The following is a 20326-nucleotide window of genomic DNA, read 5'->3' as shown; positions in this document are numbered from 1 at the left end:
TCACTAATGTAGCTGACATAATGGCCCAGTACTGAACCCTGGGGCACACCGTTCTTCACAGGCTTCAGTCCAAAAACAATCTTCCACCATATGCTTTCTCCGTGAAGCCAATTTTCTATTCATTTGGCTTTCTCTCCATGGATTCCATGCAACCTAATCTTCCAAAGCAGCCTACCATGTAGAACTTTATCAAATGCCTTGCTGAAATCCATATGTACAACATCTACAACTCTGCCCTCATCAACCTTATTCGCCACATCTTCATAAAGAGATGTTAACTCGGCTTGCGACATCACAGGCACCAGACTTCACTCCATCGAAGGCATCTGCATGAGGTGGTGTCTTAAAAAAAGAAGCCTCCATGCTCAAAGACCCCACCACCCAGGCCATGCCCTCTTCATCTGCTACCATCAAGGAAAAGGTACAGGAGCCTAATGACAAACAGCGGCACAAGGACAGCTTCTTTCCCAGTGCCATCAGATTCCTAATAATCGATGAACCAGACATTGCCTCACTTTTTGTGCACTAATATTGTTATTATTTTATTTTTATAGTAATGTTGTAAGATGGTTATGTGTTTGCATGGTGACGCTGCCACAAAACACCGAATTACAAGACTTGTTCATGACAATAAATCCTGATTCTTATTCCGAAACTCAGTCAGATTTGTAAGACATGACCCCCCAGTTACAAAACTGTGATATCCCAAATCAGACACTGTCTATTGAAGTACAAATGTATCTTCTCGCTCAGTATATTTTATACTGTCTTACCGACCGCAGACATAAGGCTCGCTGGCCTGTAATTCCCAGGCTTTTCCCTGCAGCCCTTCTTGAATAAATGCCCACATTTGCCACCCTCAGTCTTCTGCTGACCTGTACTTAATGACTCGTATATCTCAGCCAGAGCACCTTCAATTTCCCCTTTAGCTTCCCAGTATCCTTGAACATATCTGATCAAACCCAGGAGATTTTTCCACCTCAAATGCATCAGGACCTTAAACACTTCCTCAGTCATTCTCGAGACACTACCATTGACTGTCCCCATGTCTTTCTCCATCTACTCATTGAGGACCTTGCCCGTCTCCTGTGGCTCAACACAGAATTGACTGCATTGATTTGTGAGGGGTCTCATTTTTTCTCTGGTTACCCTTTTTCCCATTACGTAATTTTAAAAAAACACTTGGGATTAACCCTATCTTTCAGACCCATCACCTGTCCCATTTTTGCCTTTTTGATTTCCTATTTTAGCTTGTTCATTTCCTGAAACGCCTCATACCTCCTTGAGGTATTCAACCAGAGCTTGAATTTCCCTTGTCATCCAAACTCCCTATATTTGCATGTCTTACTCTTCACTCTAACAGGAATGTGTATGTCCTGCACTCTTGTCAACACAATTTTGAAAAATTCCCACTTTCCTTATATTTCTCCATTCGAAAAACCTATTCCAATCAATCTTGTACTTTCAAAGTTGGCCTTGCCTCTATTCCAAACTTTAACTGGTGCTCCTGCCCTGTTTCTATCCATAACTATCTTAAACCTAATAGAATTGTGGTTGCTCATCCCCAAAGGCTCAGTCACTAACACGTGTTCCACTTAACCCTCCCAATTTCCCAAGACCAGATCAAATGTTGCCCTCTCCTGTGTGGGGCCCTCTACATATTGCCAGAGGAAATGTTTGTGAACTTATTGCAAATTCTACCTTGTCTAACCTTTTTACACTATGACTTTTCCAGTCTAGCAATCTCCTCAAATTCCCTTTGACTATTTGGGGGCCTGTATAATACTCCCAACAAGATAATCATGACTTTCTTGTTCCTCAGATCCACCCATCTAGCTTCACTATCCAACCCTTCTGTAATGTCACTTTTGACCACTGCCATGACATTCTCCTTAACCAATAATGCAACACCCCTTCCTCTTTTACTCCCACCTCTGTACCTCCTGAAGCACCAATACCCTGGAATGTTGAGTTGCACTCCTGTTCCTCTCCTAATAGCTACCACATCCCATCCCTTAATTTCAAATGAACCATCCTTATTCACTCTCTGCCTTTCTCCTACTAACTCATCGCCCTCCATGCCAATCCTCCCACTTGCCTCTATCCGTCTCCTGCCTGTATATTGGTCCCTCTCTGGTTCAAATGCAACCTGTCCTTTTTTATAGGTCATCTCTCTCCCAGAAGAGATCCAGATGATTTTAAGACCCAAATCTCTGCTCTTTGTACCAGCTCCTCAGCCACAAATTCAACTGGCCTCTCCTCCTATTCCTGACCTCACTAGCCTGTGGCACCAAGAGTTATCTGGAGAGCATAGAATGCTACACCACAAAAAAAAGGCTATTTGGCCCTTCTAGTCTGTGGCAACCATTATTTTGCTAGTCCCATTGACCTGCTCCTATTTCATAATCCTCCAGACTTTTCCCATTCTTAAAACTTAAGATTGAGCCTGCATTCAGCACATCAGATGGCAGCTCATTCTACACTCCCACCACTCTCTGAGTAAAGAACTTTCCCCTAATGTTCCCCCTTAACCTTTGCCCTTTCAGCTTAAAACTATGACCTTGTATTTATCTCCCCCAATCTAAGTGGAAAAAGCCTACTCGTATCCACTTTGTCTACACCTCTCATAATTTTGAAAACCTCTATCAAATCTCCCTCATTCTTCTTTGCTGCAAGGAATAAAGGCCTAACCTGTTTAATCTTTCCCTGTAACTCAACTCCTGAAGACCTGGCAACATCCTAGTAAATATTCTCTGCATTCTTTTAATCGTATCAATATTCTTCCTGTCATTAGGTGACTAGAACTGTACAAAATATTGCAAATTTTGCCTCATCAATGACTTAAACAATTTCAACATAACATCTTAACTCTTATTCTCAATACTTTGATTTATAAAGGCTAAGTAAGATGCCAAAAGCTTTCTTTTCAAACCTCTCTACCTGTGATGCCACCTTCAGGTATCTGTATTTCCAAATCTCTTTGCTCCTCTGGTCTTCTCAGTGCCCTACCATTTACTGTGTACATCCTATCTTGGTTTACCCTTGAGGTCCTGTTTCTCAATTTCTTACCTAACTGTCTATCCTCAGTGTGTAGGACCTCATCCCTTACTCTACCCATGTTGTTTGTACCAACATGAACTAATGATCTCTGGATGTTTATCCTTCCCCCTTAAGAATGTTCTGCAAAAGCTCTGAGATCTCCTTGGAGGAGGCAACACATCATACTGGCATTTATGTGGAATGAACTTTACATGATCCCAAACCCAAATAATGCCCATGTATAGTTGAAAGCAGCCACAGACTACATCATTTTATGCAGAATTACAAATAACATTGATACAGTACAGTCATCATCTAATTTCTGACACGATTGATGGAAGGTCAATGATTACAGAGTCAATTATCAAATTGATAATTTGGCCTATCAAATATGCTAGCTCCAATCAAAGTGTAGATCTGCATGTTTTTTTCTTTAAAACACATCCATTTCTTTTTGAATGCTACAATTCAATCTATCTCCTTTCATTTCACAACAAGTGCATTCCAATATTGCTTATAGATCACAATGCCTCATGAAAGTCCAACTTTGAGCTGGTAAATCTCTGAACCTATCTTTTCTGGTGCAACTGTAATGAATTATAACACAAGGGCGTAATCTGTGTGAACACAGGATTTGATTTCGAGAAAGTCTGCAAATTGGTCAGTCCTACCAATGCTGTCATTGACTGATACATATTTAAGTACACTTTAAGACATTGTATTCATTGCTTGAGATGCTACATATATCACTTACCACAATCTCAGCTTTGTCATTCAAGAATTGGCTGCCAAATCTTACGTATTCTTTCTTATATTGCTAGTTCTCATACAAGTTGAATTTTCCCTCTCCTTCTGCATTACCTCAGCCAATTTAAATTGTCCTATAATATAGTTTTATTTGTAAGCATTGTATTTTATCTATCTGGTTCCTTAATTATGGAATCCTGCAACAACCATGTTTGCCCTCTTCCTCACTGTGTCAAGTTGTCACAGATTTCTACTTTCCATCCTACAGTTCAATATTTATTCTGACTTACAGAGAGCAAGTATAAAGCCAAATCATCTAGAAGTGATCTAAATGCTGCAACAAAAGGTCATCTACCTCAAATGTATTAGAGGTGATGTCAAAAAACTTTTCATAAATGTGGCAGCAGAGTTAGCGTAACCCTATTACAGTGCCAGTGGGTTTGAATCTGGCGCTGTCTGTATGGAGTTTGTACGTAGGTTTTCTCCGGGTGCTCCAGTATCCTCCCACCCTTCAAAACATACGGCATTGGCAGGTTTCATGTGTTGGAATGGCCTTCTACCATGCTGTATCGTTAAAATTTAAAGTAGATTAAAAAAGGTAAAGATTTCATGCAAATTTGAAAACTGAAATTGATGAGCGAGAAATACACAGAAATATAAATCCACTTCATAGGTTTAGGGGAGTGAGTGGACTACTTTTGTTCTTCTGGTTTGTTTGTCAATTATCGTTACTGCTTATCTTCTGCTTACTGATTTACCAGTGAAACAGTTTGTCCTTTGATCAGATATTGATCAAGTACACTGCATCCCAGGTTTTCAACATCCCATTGCTGCTTTTTATTGAAGTCTATGCTGTGAAGCAGGCTGCACCTCATGTTCACACTATTCAAAAGCATTATTTTTTTGTTGACATTGCATAGTTTGTGGCTGAAAAGCAAATGGCAATTCTCGTGAAAGAAATATTCTGTTGATAAATGGTCGACTTCCTGAAACCACAAAGCCAAAAGTCCAACAACAGACAAAAAAACTGCCAGTTTGTTAGGTGGCAGGAAAATAGTACAAGCACTTTTACTGACAACAGACTACAGCTAATTTCTGGGAATCTGTTTACATTTCTTGACACATTCCTTCATCTGAAACTAAAGCAGTCTGTTACACATTGAAAACAATCCAAATCTTCTGCACCAAGAAATCCAAATGAAGGCAATGACAACCAAATATAGACTTCATCAGAGCGTAAAATCTTAAGAATTCACAAAAAGGATGCTCGGAGTACAAGTGAAAGAATTACTCCAGCGAATTTGTGTGTGTGTGGGGGGCGGGGCGGGGGCAGGATGGAGGAAGAGGATGCCCAGGGATTCGGAATAATTGCTTTCCTGAACTCTTGATTCTTCTGGTCTCAGGTTGGTAGGTTGAGTCAAATTATATGGTAAAACATTTAAATGTCCTTCACAAGATCGGTATCAGAGTGGGGTCAAGGAGTTTAGACTGTGCGGTATGATGTGAGAGTTGGGGGCGGTATATTGCAGTCTGGGAGTCTGTTTGGAACTGGAGGGGTTTCAACGTGGAGCCTGGGGATGTCAGGCGATATCTGTCTGGGTGTTCAGTGTGGTATTGATGATGATTTGGGGGCTCAATGTGATGGCATATTTCAGGGGTTCGGTGCAGGGTCATGAGAGGGTGCGGTGAGATCTAGATTCAGCGTGCCGTGTGGGGGCGGGATGTGTGGTGTGGTCCGAATGGGGTTAATGTGGCGTGGGTCGGAATCAGCATGTGGTTTGGGTTTGGGGGAGAGCTGGGAGTTCAGTGTAGGGTCGTTGGGTTCATGGGGGGGGAATGCAAAGCAGCAATTCGGCCCAGAAGGGATGCCAATAACGGCCTTTCTTGTCAATGTCCCCAGCGGCTCAGTAGCCTCAGGCTGAGTCCTGCGGCTAAGGGTCTTATGCCCGTGAACACTCGGCTCCTGTGGAAACTGAGCCAGTGCTGGCCCCTTCCCACGGCCTGAGGTCCGGGGGGGGGGGGGGGGGGGGGGGGCTGCCGTATCCCACCCCCAGCTGCAGCCTGCCCGCCGACAGCGAGAGGCGAGGACTCACTCGGGCCGCCCTGGTGATGCTCAGGTCCTTCATCACTTCCTCGAAGGCCGCTGTCTCCTCCGCCTGTTTCTGGGTGTGGAGCGCGATCTTCTCGCTGAATTTCCGCGGGTTGTTCGACGCCGCCATTTTCCGCAACCGCCTCCTTCATGCTACGTCAGCGCGCACGCAGCGCCGCTGGCGTCAGCACGCACAGCCGAGGCGGCCTGGTGGTGAGAATCTCGCCTGGGCCATCCAAGCTCAACCATCGTCATTCCCCATCCCCTTGGATCCACTCTCCCAAATATCCCCCTCCAAGCCATTGCAGCCACTCAACCCCTCATCCTCCCCTATCCCCTCCAGCTGACCATTTCTCCCCATGGATGCTGCCTGACCCAGTATCTGCAGTGTTTGTGTTCCTCATCATAGACCATTGCAGCACAGGGCCTTCAGATGTGCCGACCTATATATACCTACCATAAAAAAAATCATCTAAACCCTACCTACCTCACAACCAACCTTCCATCGATCTTTCAACGCTTGCGCCCACACCACCTCCTCCTCACCACAGTCCGTCGCCCCAAACAGGCCATTCAAGTGAAGCATCACTTGTACATCCATAGGACTTGTTTATCTACATCCAGTGGTCCCTTTGTGGCATTCTCTACAGTGGTCGCAGATTTGGGAGATCGCTTCGCTCTTTTACTCCAACCATTTGTTGTGATTTACATCTTTCATCCACGTGCTTGTCTTAAGGGTCTCTTCAACATCCAGCCTCTACCAGCACCCCTGGCCACCCTTCCTGTCCTCTCTCCATCTTCCTCCATGTTCATCAGCCCAAAAAGCCTTCATTCCCTATACCCTTCACCAATCTCTCCCACCTGAGATCATTGCATGGCACGGAGGTGCCAAAGCTCAGGACAAGAAAAAAAACTCCAGAGTGTTGTTAATTCGGCCTGCGACGTCACAGCCATTAGTCTTGACTCCACTGAGGACATTTACAAGAGGTGGTGGTGTAAGAAAGCAGCCTCTATCCTCGAGGACCCCCACCACCCAGGCCATTCTCTCTTCACTCTGCTACCATCGGGAAAGGGTACAGGAGCCTGAAGCCGAGCACTCAGTGGCACAAATTTCGTGACATGTTCATGACAATAAATTCTGATTCTGGAAATCTTCCTTCATCGCAATCACCCGAACACGTCAAGCCTCATTCATTCCATCCATTCCTCATCCAATCCTTTCCTCATCTCTACCATCCAAGCCTCACCCATCTTCCCCATTCCCCTACAAACCCACCCACCTTCCTTTCCCACTCGGTGCTCCCATTCTATTTGACCAACTCTCCCTTAACCCTGTCAATGTAATCTCCATTTCTCCCCTCGCTAATCCTAATATCCATCCATCTTTCCCAACCTGCTGAAAGTTAACTAACAGTGTGACGCCAGGACTCAGCAACCCATACTTCAGCTGCAGGTAACATTATTACATATTATGTAGATGATGGCTAAAAATAATGGCAGAACAGCATTCCATTTCCACAGAAACAAATAATTCTCAAATATTATATCAGTGTTTAACATTCAATGCATTTCAAAATAAAGTCCACATTTTTGATGACGTAATTGAGATTTAATTAATTTTCAGAATATGGAGTAGGATTCCATGAATTTTAAATAGGTTCTGGATTTCTGAAGGATTCCAATTTGTTGTTCTATGTCTTCAAGAGACAAGAAAACCTGAAGAGAAGTCAGTGATTTAAATGCCATTTTAGTGGTATTAGGGGTGGAGGGCAGTGGGAAGAAAAGGTAGGGAGGTGATGAGGGCAACGTGGGCTGGCAAGCAAGATCCACAGGACAGCATAAGCTGGAGCATGAGAAACAAGGCAACAAGGGTTGGAGTGCAAGTAACTTGCTTTTTGATTTGTTTTGCTATCCATTCACAGACCAATCAAACCCTTCCAGATAAGTTGGCTCAAGAAGCAGTAAAATAATAATTTATTACCCAAACGGAGCTCTGTTAAACGTTGAGCCTAATTTTGGTGCAAAGTTGTGAAGGTTGGCTTGGTATAATGGTCAGCCATCTTTTAATTTCCTCCCTCCTTCTCTCCCAATTCCCATTCCAGCTCCATGATCCTCCTGGAGCATTGCCATCACTACCTTTGTGCAGGAAGCTGTGGGAGAATTACAGGAGCACAGGCAATCCCTGCAAAGGATTCAGGGAAATGTAGATCCCTCTCCCACTCATCCGTGCCAATGTTATAAACCTGCACGACACTTGTCACATTGTTTAAGTGCCAATTGTAACCTCCCACCACATAGATCTTCCTCTGTAACACACAGCAGCCTGCTTCCGACTGGCCTGTCCTCATTGGACAAACACTGGTCCACTGGTCAGTCTCAGGAATATAATATTCAACAGCCAGAACATCAAAGCAGTGGTCAACATGGTCCATTCGGCCACCTAATGAATAAATCCTTCCATTCGCCCCAACCATTGTGTGAAGGACTCGTGGCTCATTCATTGGAGTCTTTTGTTCCCACAGATCTGTTTCGGGACTATAACAGTGCAGAGATTTCTTATCTTCAATGGTAATACCGTAGCCTCCAGAGATGTAGAGCTTTCCCCCACTGGATGTGCCCGCGTGTCCCCACGTCCGTCGTTTCAAGCAACACACATTGGTCCATTCATTCCGACGTGGGGAGTAACGCTCGACTGTGGAGAGGCTCCCTGATCGATTACGGCCTCCAGTTGCGAACAACATCCCGTGCAACACGTCCAGCTGGAACTGAATGCGAGCCTCCTGCATGGCGCAAATGCGCAACCAATGACCAAGATGAGGGTCATAGCGGAAGCACCAGCTGACTGCCCCTTCACCACTCCGGTACTGTAAGTGCTGACCTCCCACTATATACACAAAATTGTCCAAGACAGCTACACAGGCGTGACTGCACCCTATCTCCATCTCTGTCCGCTCTGTGAATTGACGGGCATTCCCATCGGCAAGGACAAAAACTTTCCGGCTCACTGTCCTGTCATTGTCAGTGTATGGGGTGCCTCCGAAGGCAACAAGGGAGAGGGTGTCTGAGCGGATCATGGTTCTGGTGGATTGCATCTCATGCTGTCGGAATGGCAGAATTTGGTAATTAAATGCTTCTAACAGGTACTGGCGACACATGGGATCATCTAGCATTAAGCTCTGTGACTGGACACTGTCCACCAGCTCATGAGACTTCATCAGAGGGAAGCGGATGTGGCAGAGAACCAGACTGGCACTAGCTTTTCGCGTCTCGTCATATTGTAGCCACCTGATAGCAGCCCGGAAAAGGTCAACTTCACTGCAGTTCTTCAGTTTGTTGCTTTCCAGGAAGAAGACCAGTCGTTCAAGGGGAAGGTGCAGGAAATCCTCCTCCTCTGCAATTTGTAAGAAATGGGCAAAAGTGTAGGCCTCCACAGACTCTTTCAGGGAGGAGAGACTGAAAGTGGTAGCCATCTGACCAATATTGAGGCAGGTCTCCACACTCATGGCCGACTTTAAAAACTGCTCACACAATTCAACCACAGGCACAATCTGCAAGAAGACAGCAGCTCCTAGGACATCTTGTATGCAGTCAAGGTCCAATGTCACCTCAGCACTGTATGCAAAATCAATTATGTGTTTCAGACCCCTGGCGGACACCCCTTTCAACTCAATGGCTTCCTGGCCCGCTTCCCGCATTCCCCCAGTGAACATCGCCCTGGGAAGAAAGAGATCCAAAAATGAACCAAACACATAGCAGATGGATGATCATGTTATTACCACATTGTTCAATGTAGAGATTGATGTGAATAAATCAGATATCTCATTTTTAACATTGCAGTTCAATTCTGAACATCACAGACCTTTCACAAATCTCTTCTATTCCAAAAACAACCTCAGCTTCTCCAAACCCTCCATTTAACTGAAGTCACTTATCCCTGGGACTAACCAAATGAACAACTTCTGTAATTTCTCCAAGGGTTAAATTCCTCTAAACAACTATTCATAATCTTTTTTTTTTAAGCATGTCTTCACTGTTTCTTTACACACTGCACCTATGAAAGAGTTCAGCATCCTATCTACTTTGTTAAATGACCTTATCAGCTTGCACTTCCCCCTTCAACGATTACACTTGACAACAAAGATTTTGCTTCCTGAATACTTTTGGGTGTATTTTATGGATTTTAGGCTGCCGATCACGAAAATCACCTGAATATTTTCCTATCACCAACTGCTTTTTAGATATAATCTTATTTTGTGATTTTTCTCTCATATTTTAAGTCAACTTCAAGCATTTGCACTTGGACTTCTTCCCTACTGATCTTGCTGCAACCAGTGATGTACATGGTGTAAGATTTCACCAGGATATTGTGATCATGGAAAAGCAGCATCAGGGCAACTGGAATCGATCCATCAATGTTGGCCAACTATTGTTGGACACTGACATGAGAGGCATCAGATGATGAGTACAAGTGAAAATAAGCAGCAAAATATTTTTAGGTCAGTTATACTAATGCAATGTGTCAGCATTATTATGTGATTAAACATGTTAAATCCAATCAAAGTTCATTTAATGTTTCTCTAACTTGCTACATGATAGAGAAAATCTGAAATTATTTTTGTGCTTAGCTTGTGTTCAGCAAAAATCTCCAATTTTTTTCAGGAAGCAAACCTTTTGAGAAAAAAACTTTGTTCAGTGTTAAAAAAACTGTCTGGAATTCCACTTCATGTTATTTTCCTAAAATGCATTACTTCACAGTTACTGGTTATGAAAATGCATACTCTATCTGTCAGTTGATTTTATTAATCCATATTTTTTTAAAAATTATTCATAGGATGTGGATATTACAGACAATGCTGACATCAATTTTCTATCCCTGATCCAAGGCTGATAACAGTCATCCACATTACTTTGTCATATACAAGCATCCTAGCTCGTGGTGGTAGATTTCCCTCCTTGATATCATTTTTTTTAACCACAAACCTGTAGTTCCAAAGCTGCCATTATTGAAATGAACTTTCCTTTTATTTAATTCATTTAATTTAAATCTCCAATTTACACAATGGGATTTAACCCTGTATATTTGGAATACTCCCTGCAAAGGCTGAGGACCCTGTGATATCTGTCTGAGGCTGACATCAGAACATCATTCAAGAGGGTGAACTCTCGCAAGGTGTCAGGCCCTGATGGCAGACTTGGCAGGGTCCTGAAAATCTGTGTCAACCAACTAGCTGGTGCATTCACAGACATTTTCAACCTCTCATTGCCGCAGTCAGAGGTCCCAACTGCTTCAAAAGGACATCAATCATCACACTCACTACCCATGAAGATTAGAGTGTGCGACCTCAACGACCATCACCCAGTAGCACTAACATCTACTGTGATGAATGCTTTGTGGGGTTGGTCATGGTCAGAATTAACATGTACGTAAGCAAAGGTTTTGACCCAATCCAATTCGCCTATCGTCAGAATCACTCCACTACAGACACAATATTACTGAGTCGCCATTTAGCTCTGGATCACCTCGAAAACTGTAAATCATACTTCATAGACTATGGCTCAGCCTTCAACACGAAACTGATCAAGAAGCTCCAAACTCTGGGCCTCTGTACCCTCCTCTGCAATTGGATTCTTGACTTCCTCATTGGAAGACCACAAATTATCAACACAGGTGCACCTCAAGGAAGCGTGCTTAGCCCAATGCTCTACTCACTATACACCCATGACTGTGTGGCCAGGCACACAATTCCAATGCTATCTATAAATTTGCTGATGACACCACGGTTGTCAGTAGAATCACAAACGGCAATGAGAAAGCGTACGTGAGGGAGAAAGATCAACTAGCTCGTTAAGTGGTGTCACACCAACAACCTTGCGCTCAACTTTAGCAAAACCAAGGAGATGATTGTGGACTTCAGGAAGAAATCAAGAGAACATAACTCAGTCCTCATCGAGGGGTCAGCAGTGGAGAGGGTCAAGAACTTTAAATTCCTGGGTGTCAACATCTCTGAGGATCTGTCCTGGAGCCTCCATGTCGATGCAATCATGAAGAAGGTTTGCCAACGGCTATACTTTGTGAGGTGTTTGAGGAGATTCAGTATGTCACCGAAGATTCTCAGAAACTTCTACAGGTGTGCCGTGGAGAGACTTCACTCCATCGAGGAAATCTACAAGAGGTGATGTCTTTAAGAAAGCAGCCTCTATCTTCAAGGACCCCCACCACCCAGGCCATTCCCTCTTCACTCTGCTACCTTCAGGAGTCTAAAGACGAGCTCTCAACAGCACAAGGACGGCTTCTTCCCCACTGCCATCAGATTCTTAAATGATCAATGAACCAAAGACACTGCCTTATTTTGACTTTTAATGCAGTATTTTTATTTATTTTTTGTGCATGGTGGTTTATATGAATGTTTGCACTGTGATATTGCTGCAAAACAATGAATTTCGTAACTTGTTCATGAAAATAAATTCTGATTCTGGTCCAAGAACTATTAGAGCAACAATTTAGCCACTATGTTCTTGAAACGAGCTACTCTCATATCACATTTTACATCTGTCAGCAAATGCTCCTCTCTCCAAGTCGTTAACATACTCATAAAAAATGCAATTCCAATCAGAGGTAATTAATATTCCCTTCCATTCATTATTATCCCCTTAGCATCAGATCTCAGACATGTACATTTCTATTTTCCAAATGAGCTTCTTTTATCATATTTATCAAATACCTTTGAAAGTCAATATATAATAAACATCTACTGCATAACCTTTGTTGTTCTCTTTTTGGTCTGAGGAACTCAATCCCTTCAAATACAATTTGTCCTCAACTCCTTTGTCAAAAGGAGAACTGATTTAATCTTTGAGTAAGATTTTTTTTAAAAAAAAAAATTTTATAGACTCAGAGTTTTGCAGAAGAGAAACATGCCCGACTCTTCAATGCCGACATAGTTATCGACCTAAGCTCATCCCACTAGCTTCTGTTTCACCAATATCCCTGTAACCTTTCCTAATCTTGTACCTGTATAAATGTTTCTTGAATGTGGCAAATCCATCTCTTTTGCTCTCTCTGGCAACTCACTCCACATACCCACCACCTTCAGTACAAATCTTTCCTCTCTCATCTTCATCTCAGCCCTCTACATAGATTTACATAACCTTTTCTTTTAAATCCATTCCATCATTGACGTTATCATTTCTCTTTCCCACCCATGGCAGACAGCACAAAAGCCCAATGCCATTTGTTGGGAGGGGAAAGAAGCTGAATCATACAGATTCCTTCCTTTATCTCAGATTAAGGATGTGACCCACAAGATAAGATGCAGGTATTAAATCTCCTCTCCGAACATTACTAGTTGCATTCCCTACCTGTAAGGTAAAACATCATGAGATGGGAATGTGTAGGGAGTTACCCTGTACAGGGCAGTAACAAGAAGGGGAGGTGTCCTTGTACTCCTGTTAGGTAAAACATCATGAGATGGGAATGTACAGGGCTGTAACAAGATGTGAATGCATCCTTGTACTTACAAGATAAGAGAGACATTGATGGATTGAGAGGCAGGAAGCTAGCAGGGAAAGGATAGCAACAGTTTTAGTCATTGGACAAGTAATGATATGATGATGTTCTAAGCACATATCCAAGGGTATAAAAAATCACCATTTTGCTGATAACGGCAGAATGCATTCTCCGACTAACATGTTTAGTCGCAAGTGTTACAATCCGGTAATAAAGAACAAAGAACCCTGATTTCGACTCAGCCTGGTGTTTGTCTCACTCATTCATGAACAAAGCAGACCTAACATATCTCAGTTGTCAGCTACACCCTTCCTATTGAAAAAAAAATCTGTAATGCTCTCTCCCAAAGCACATTTCAGAATGTAATCCAATGCTCCAAAATACACAGTAAGGAAAAGTTGTTTGCACTCAGAATACAATTTTTTTTAAACAAATTAAATTTTTCAACAATGAAAGGTAATGTATCTTAACAGAAAACCCCAATATGTCCTCCAGTTTAGATCGTATCACTGGATAGATCTGAACAGATGAGAGTGAGGTCAGTAAGTGATATCACACTGAGGCTGACAGTGAAGTAGATGAGACCTGCAGTCAAGTAAGAGCAAGATCAGAGTCAGGCTCTGATGGCTTAGAATAGTGATATTTGTGATGCTGCCTGGGATTTCAGATTGAGGTCTTGTCAGAGAGAACACATTTATGGCATATTACAGCTTAGTTTCATTCAATAAATGGGAAAGTAATCGGAAATGCAACTCACATTCGTTTGTTAGAATCAGTCCCCTCGTGCCAGTTTAGGTTGAATGATTCACTATTATTTACCTCTGCCAAAACTGTATTTTTAGCAAATGTTTAAATATTATTCCCAACATTCATGTCCTGTTGTTAAAATATAATAAGAAAAACAAGAGACCAATTTGGCAGGGTTACATTTGACATGCTTATTTTATAATCAAGGTCAGAATGGCATGAATATTCCAATTTCAACAGATGTCTCGTGCTATTATTAGGCAGCCAGCACGAAGAAGTGACAGTCAATCTCCTGACTCTCTGCTTATATCATTTATTTACACACACGATGAGGCCGTGTCTGACCACGCCAGCCTTTATTGTCCATCCTTAACTGACCCAAATCTTAGGAATTATGAAAGAAATATTAAACAAGGATCAAGATTGTTTTCATTTAAGAATGCTTACAAAAAATTGAATTATAAACCAAGATAACTGGGGTGGCCTAGATAGTGTAGCGGTTAGCGCAATGCTGTTACAGCGCCAGTAATGCTGTTACAGGGTTTGGATCCAGCACCGTCTGTAAGGAGTTTACATGTTCTCCCCGTGTCTGTGTGGGTTTCTTCCGGGTGCTCCGGTTTCCTCTCACCCTTCAACATGTGAGCTTGTAGCTCAATTGGGTACCAAGTACTCATGGGCCAAAATGGGCCTATTACTGTGCTGTATGTCTAAATTTAAATTAAAAATTTAAAGGTAAAGGTGCTGCAAAAATATAATTTGCACAGTGTTTTCAGATAGCCAACAAAAGAAAAATCCAAAACTAAAAACCGAAAGGATTCTTAAATGAATAAAATCTTGATTCTTTCTGTCCCGCCTGTTTAATATTTCTTTTATAATTCCTAGGATGGACAATTTTGGTCTGCACAACTGCCAATCCTTTGCTAAATACTGTCCATCCATTATATATAGCCCCAGCTCATCCACATCAATCCAATCTAGTCCTGAAGCCTGTATTTGACATGTTTAAATCGATGGGATCATGTCACCACTGCCTTCAGCAGTCAAGGATCAAGGAGCCATGGGTATAAGGTTAAATGCAACAGACGAAGAAGTCTTTACCAATTGAAACAGAACATGTAAACATTTGAGATTCCATTATGGCAGTGGGCAGGAGGGAGATTAGAGTGACAATGAAGGAATATGGTGACTGGGAAGGTAAATATGAACAGAGTTATAGAGTCACAATGCCCTACTCTGATTGGAGTGGCCTGTTTCCATTTTCTAACATACGGTCATGTCAAGAATTTAATGTACTACTCACAGGGAGGAAATGTGACCAGAGATTATCATCCTTTCTTGGCACTCAACCTTCAAATTAACATTCTGTAGTAACATTCTGCACCAACAACTCTTCACAGTCTGAGAAAACCATGGATTCAAGGATCACTCCAGAGATTTCCTAGCATAACCAGGCTAATATTTATCCCGAACCCAAATATATTTTTTTAAAACTTGGTCTTTGAAATTGGTAGGAGCTCACTGTACTTTAAAAGACTGCCATATTTCCTCCAGCAGTGATTATTCTTATAGCTGTTGATTTGGAAATGATCAGTGAAAATTGCAATATAAATGCACACCCAATTTGAAACTTGAATTCTACCTCACTTCCCATGACTTGATTGTCATCCTTTCTTGGCACTCAACCTTCTGTAGCAATGTTAATTATTAGGAAAGCCTTGTGAACATCATCATTCCTAATGGATCAGATCGTGATTAAACAGGAGAGCTTGAATAAGATTAAATCCAGTCTCCAGAGTTAAGAAGCATGAGGAATGTCATCCAAACATCCATGACCAAGTCTTTCTGCACTCCACCATGTCACTAATTACAGAGAATCCGGGTTCCATTACAATATCTGTACAATGTCAGGGCCTCTGACAATGCCCAGAGAAAATCCCAGTCCTTAAACCTTCGATGGTTGGCAAAGCAGTGAACATAATGTTTTAACTATTCAATCAAAATAACACCAGACAATTTTTTTCCCCCAAACGGTTTGCTTCCTGAAAATAATTGGGGATTCTGACAGACAACTTCAAGCTGAGCACAAAGGTAATTTCAGATTTGCTGTATCACGTAGGGAAGTTGAGAAACATTAAATTCAACATTTTATTGAATTTAGGATGTTTAATCACATAATAACGCTGACACACTGCATTAGTTCAACTGATCTAATAATGTTTGGCCACTGATTTTCATTTGTATTCAGCATCTGATGCCTCTCCTGTCATTGTCCAACAATAGTCGGCTAGGATTGATGGATTCCAGTTGCCCTGATGCCGCTTTTCCACGGTCGCAATGTCCTGGTGAAACCTTTCACCGTGTTCATCACTGACGGCACCAAGATCAGCAGGGAAGGCGTCCAAGTGCGAATGCAGAAGATGAATTTTCAATGACATGGTGCACTTCGTGGATTTGTAAAGTTGAAGTAGACTTCAAATATGACAGGAAATCACAAAAATAGGTTATATCTAAGAAACTGTACATGACGGGAACATTTTAAGGCGATTTTCAAAAGCAGCAGGCCCAAACTTATATAAAATATTACCCAAATGTGTTCAGAAAGCAAAATCTTCATTGTCCATTATATTTAAAACTATTAAAGAGGAACAATTAAAAATGGAACTTACCTTCTACTTTGCTTTATATTTACATCTTCATTGGGCTTCAGAAACAATTCCTCCAAAGTGCCAGGGAATTTCAGCAAAACTCGCTTTAACTACTGAACTCCTTGTGGAGTCAAAGTGACCTGCTGGATTCAGAACACCCAATCTCAGGTTTTGGATTTCCATATTTGAAATCCAAGACCAGCTTCTAATCAAATAGGTAAATAAATGCAGATGGTTCCAGAGAATTCTTCAGACAGAAGAATCTAGTATTGGGAGCTGTGGCCTAAGAATAAAGAGCTTACTTATACATTGAGTTGCAGAAAAAAAATCTTTATTCAAAAGGATCCATCACTGGGCCAAAAAGTGTAAACCACTGACTAACTTCATGCATAGAGAAACTGAATAAGGGAAAGACTAGGAAATGCCACAATCCAGAATGAGGATGAAGTGCCTCCAATTACCTCCACCCAAGAATGAAGGTCAAGTTGACCCAATCACCAAGCTCCCCACCACAACACAGAATGAGCAATGGTCTTGGTCTGCGTCCACACTCTCATGAACATAAAATGAGGTACGGGATGAAACTTTCACTCGAGGGATCTCTCTCACCTGCTCCTTCCACAATCAAGCCACCATCCCCTGGAATGAGGGATGGGATCTCATCCTTCCACAGAGATGAGGATTGGGGTCACTCATGCTCTCCCCACAAATAGGAATAGGACCCTACCCTTTTGGAATGAGATGTGGGCTCCACTTCCATAGAGAACAAAAGAGGACCCCACTCCTTGGCTTCCCGTCACAGAATGAGGGATGGGTTTCCCCACCACCCCCCTCCCCTACTTCACCTCTCTGAAAGAAGGAATGGATTTCCTCCAGAATGAGGGACAGGATCATGACAGCTCTACAGAGCCTGCTCAGCACTGATTCCCTGGTAAACACACAGCAAGCCGAACTCACCGGAAATAGTCACTGCAGGCGGCCAACACTACGCGGTGTACCCGGAATATCACTGCGTTTACCATTAGCACCACGTCCAGGAGCTGTTCGTGGGCTCGGAGTGCCGACAGACCCTGTAGGAGGCTGGCACTGTGCCCTGGGGCTGAGAAAGTGTGGCGCAGGGCACTGCTCTTCGCAGCCATGCTGTGGGGACAAACAAGAGCAAGGAGGCAAGGCATCAGTGAGCGTGGCCGACCCTCACCCTTCCTACTCCTACCAGGGTCTGGAGACCTGGGGGTTGTCCTGGGGGGGTGGGGGAAGGGAATGAGGACTATAGATGAAACAGAGAAGTGGGAAGATTAGAAGGAGGGAGGAGAGGAAGATGAGGAGGGAGAGATGCATGGAATGATCAAAGTAATACAAAAATATGTCCACTTAGATGCCCTAAGCCTACCCTGCCTTTCAATAAGACAGTATTTTCCTTCCTCAACTCTAGATGCCTTTAATACCCAAAGATCTATCATTCATCAGATTTTAAATCAACCAACAACTGAGCTACCACAACTCTCCAGGGTAGAGAATTCGAAAGACTTACCACCATCTCAATGGAGTTCTTTCTGCTCATCTCAGTCTTAAATGATACCTAATTTTGACTCTGAGGCCATTGATTGTAAACTTTCCATCCAGAAGAAATACATTCCCAAACTGTTCTGCTGAGTCCTCCAAGACTTTTGGTACCTTTGAAATGGTGGAGAATGGAGATCTAACCTGCCATTACTCCACAAATGTGCCATCCCAGATAAGAGTGAATCTTTGCTGCACACCCTCCCTAACAAGTATCTCAGTTTCCAGGCAAGGAGACAAAAAGACCAATTATTGCAGATATAGTAAGCACAACGAAAGCATCATCTACCTGCATATTAGTTTTTGGTGTTTGGGATTTGGTGGGGGGGGGAGGAGGGACAGCAAGGAACAGTCAGTGGGGGCAGGCACTATAGGCAAGGGAGCCCCTTGTCGGGTACATGGGAGGGAGGGCTCTTTTTCTAGGGAGAGAGACAGGCAGGGATGTGTGTCTGGAGAGTGCAGGAGTGTCCTGCTTGGAACCAGTGAATGGATGGGTGTGGGGAGGTTGGGGAATAATGAGCAGAGCAGCAAGAACTAGGGTGGGCAGTGATTAAGGTGTGGGCTGGCAGAGATGTTGCAAGTGGAGGGAAGATATTGGTTGGCTGGTCATAAGTAGATGGATTGGCGGTGGAAGAGATGGTGTTCAGGAGGTATGAAATGACGCAGAAGCAGAGTTATGCTGGCGGAGGGGGGGTAAGGGAAATATCAGGCAAGGAAGGAGAGTTAAAGGGTAAAGGAAGAAGTGAGAGGAAGTGGGAGGTCATGTAGGGTGGTGCATAGGTGGTACAGATGGATGAGTGGAGTAATGGTCATGGAGAGGCAGGTTGACAAGCATTTAAAATGGGTGAAAAAGAGGTTTAGTGGGGTAATGGTGGAGTTGGGTGGAAGGGAGGTAGAGTAGAAGGATGATGATTGGCTGAGTGAGATGGTAGATTGGAGTGATGGAGGGGGAAAGTTGCAGTGGGTGATAGTGAGGAGGAGAGGGGGATGGGGAGGAGGGATTAATAGAGATGGTACGGATGTTTGGAGCTGGTGAAATGAGATGATAGGGTTGTGGAGCAGGGTGATGGGGCAGAAGAATAGGCTTCAGAGAAAGGTGTAGGGTTAGTGAAGTGTGTGATGGAGTGGGGTAATGAGATTGTGGAGGATGTGATGGGGAGGAGGGGTTAATGGAACAGGGTGGTTGAAAGGAGGGTGAAGGGGGTTGGTGGAGCAGGTGATCCGAAGGGGGTGATGGAGTATCAGGGAGGGGGAAGGGGGTGACAGTGGGGGGAAATGGGTGGGGCGAAGGGGTAGTAAAGGGGGAGTCGCTGTGAGCCGAAGCGGCCACAGGGAGGAGGGAACCGCTGCCGCTTCGCCCGGTACCCGGGCCTTGGATCTCCGGCCTCCCGCAGCTTCCCCGCGACCCGCGGATTGCTCCTCCGGCCTAACCCGGGCTGAGGCTTCAGGCTCGGCTTTACCTGTTCCGCCGCTCGGCCGGGAACTCGCCGCTGCCGGACTCGGCCATCTTACCCCAGGAGCCGGCGCGCGGCTGCGCGGTGAGGGGCCAGGTCCGGGGGCGGGGCCGAGTTAAGAGGAGGAGCCTGGCCCGGGGGAGGGGCCTGGTTCGGAGAGGGGATGGCCCTGGTTCAGGGGATGGCCCTGGTTCGGTGGGAGGGGACCTGGTCCGGGGGGTGGGGCCTGGTCCGGGGGCGGGGCCTGGTCCGGGGGGTGGGGCCTGGTTCAGGGGAGGGGCCTGGTCCGGGGGAGGGGCCTGGTCCGGGGGGTGGGCCTGGTCCGGGGGAGGGGCCTGGTCCGGGGGGTGGGGCCTGGTTCAGGGGCGGGACCTGACCAGGAAAGGGACGACCTGGGGAGGGGTATCGTCTGAGGGGAGGGGCCTGGTCCGGGGGAGGGGCCTGGTCCGGGGGAGGGGCCTGGTCCGGGGGAGGGGCCTGGTCCGGGGGAGGGGCCTGGTCCGGGGGAGGGGCCTGGTCCGGGGGAGGGGCCTGGTCC

The 20326-nt window shown here is 44.2% G+C and overlaps 3 protein-coding genes across 7 annotated transcripts in view; 1 reads left to right on the top strand and 2 right to left on the bottom strand.

The window, feature by feature from the left end:
• The window catches only part of LOC138758591 (CREB-regulated transcription coactivator 1-like), a 57961-nt gene extending 51938 nt beyond the window's left edge, over positions 1-6023 (bottom strand). For all 3 annotated transcript variants that reach the window (XM_069927769.1, XM_069927770.1, XM_069927771.1), the window contains exon 1: positions 5880-6023. In XM_069927769.1, coding sequence (XP_069783870.1) covers positions 5880-6005 — 126 coding nt within the window. In that variant the 5' untranslated portion in view covers positions 6006-6023. The remainder of the gene's footprint in view (positions 1-5879) is intronic.
• Positions 6024-7462: 1439 nt separating this feature from the next.
• klhl26 (kelch-like family member 26) lies at positions 7463-20012 on the bottom strand. Of its 3 annotated transcripts, XM_069927772.1 has the most exons (3): positions 19795-20012; positions 17732-17914; positions 7463-9589 (listed from the first exon to the last, which is right to left on the bottom strand). In XM_069927772.1, exons 1-3 carry the CDS (start codon positions 19839-19841, stop codon positions 8008-8010), a joined length of 1812 nt encoding a protein of 603 aa, XP_069783873.1. In that variant the 5' UTR covers positions 19842-20012; the 3' UTR covers positions 7463-8007. The 3 variants fall into 3 exon arrangements, with proteins under 3 accessions (XP_069783873.1, XP_069783875.1, XP_069783876.1); XM_069927774.1 differs by lacking the exon at positions 17732-17914; XM_069927775.1 differs by lacking the exons at positions 17732-17914; positions 19795-20012 and adding an exon at positions 16796-16908.
• The window catches only part of LOC138756819 (leucine-rich repeat-containing protein 25-like), a 36943-nt gene continuing 34268 nt past the window's right edge, over positions 17652-20326 (top strand). The window contains exons 1-2 of the mRNA XM_069923208.1: positions 17652-18007; positions 19783-19872. Of these exons, the coding sequence (XP_069779309.1) occupies positions 17652-18007; positions 19783-19872 (446 nt within the window). The remainder of the gene's footprint in view (positions 18008-19782; positions 19873-20326) is intronic.

Source organism: Narcine bancroftii, chromosome 3 (genome assembly GCF_036971445.1).
Source record: "Narcine bancroftii isolate sNarBan1 chromosome 3, sNarBan1.hap1, whole genome shotgun sequence".
Taxonomy (NCBI): domain Eukaryota; kingdom Metazoa; phylum Chordata; class Chondrichthyes; order Torpediniformes; family Narcinidae; genus Narcine; species Narcine bancroftii.
This window is presented reverse-complemented; position numbering and strand designations above follow the sequence as displayed.

Coding starts and splice junctions, on each gene's coding strand:
- klhl26 (XM_069927772.1), bottom strand. CDS start 19,841: ATGGCCGAGTCCGGCAGCGGCGAGTTCCCGGCCGAGCGGCGGAACAG. Junction 17,915..19,794: donor CCGGCCGAGCGGCGGAACAG/GTAAAGCCGAGC, acceptor TTGTCCCCACAG/CATGGCTGCGAAGAGCAGTG. Junction 9,590..17,731: donor GCCTGCAGTGACTATTTCCG/GTGAGTTCGGCT, acceptor CTTTCTTCCCAG/GGCGATGTTCACTGGGGGAA.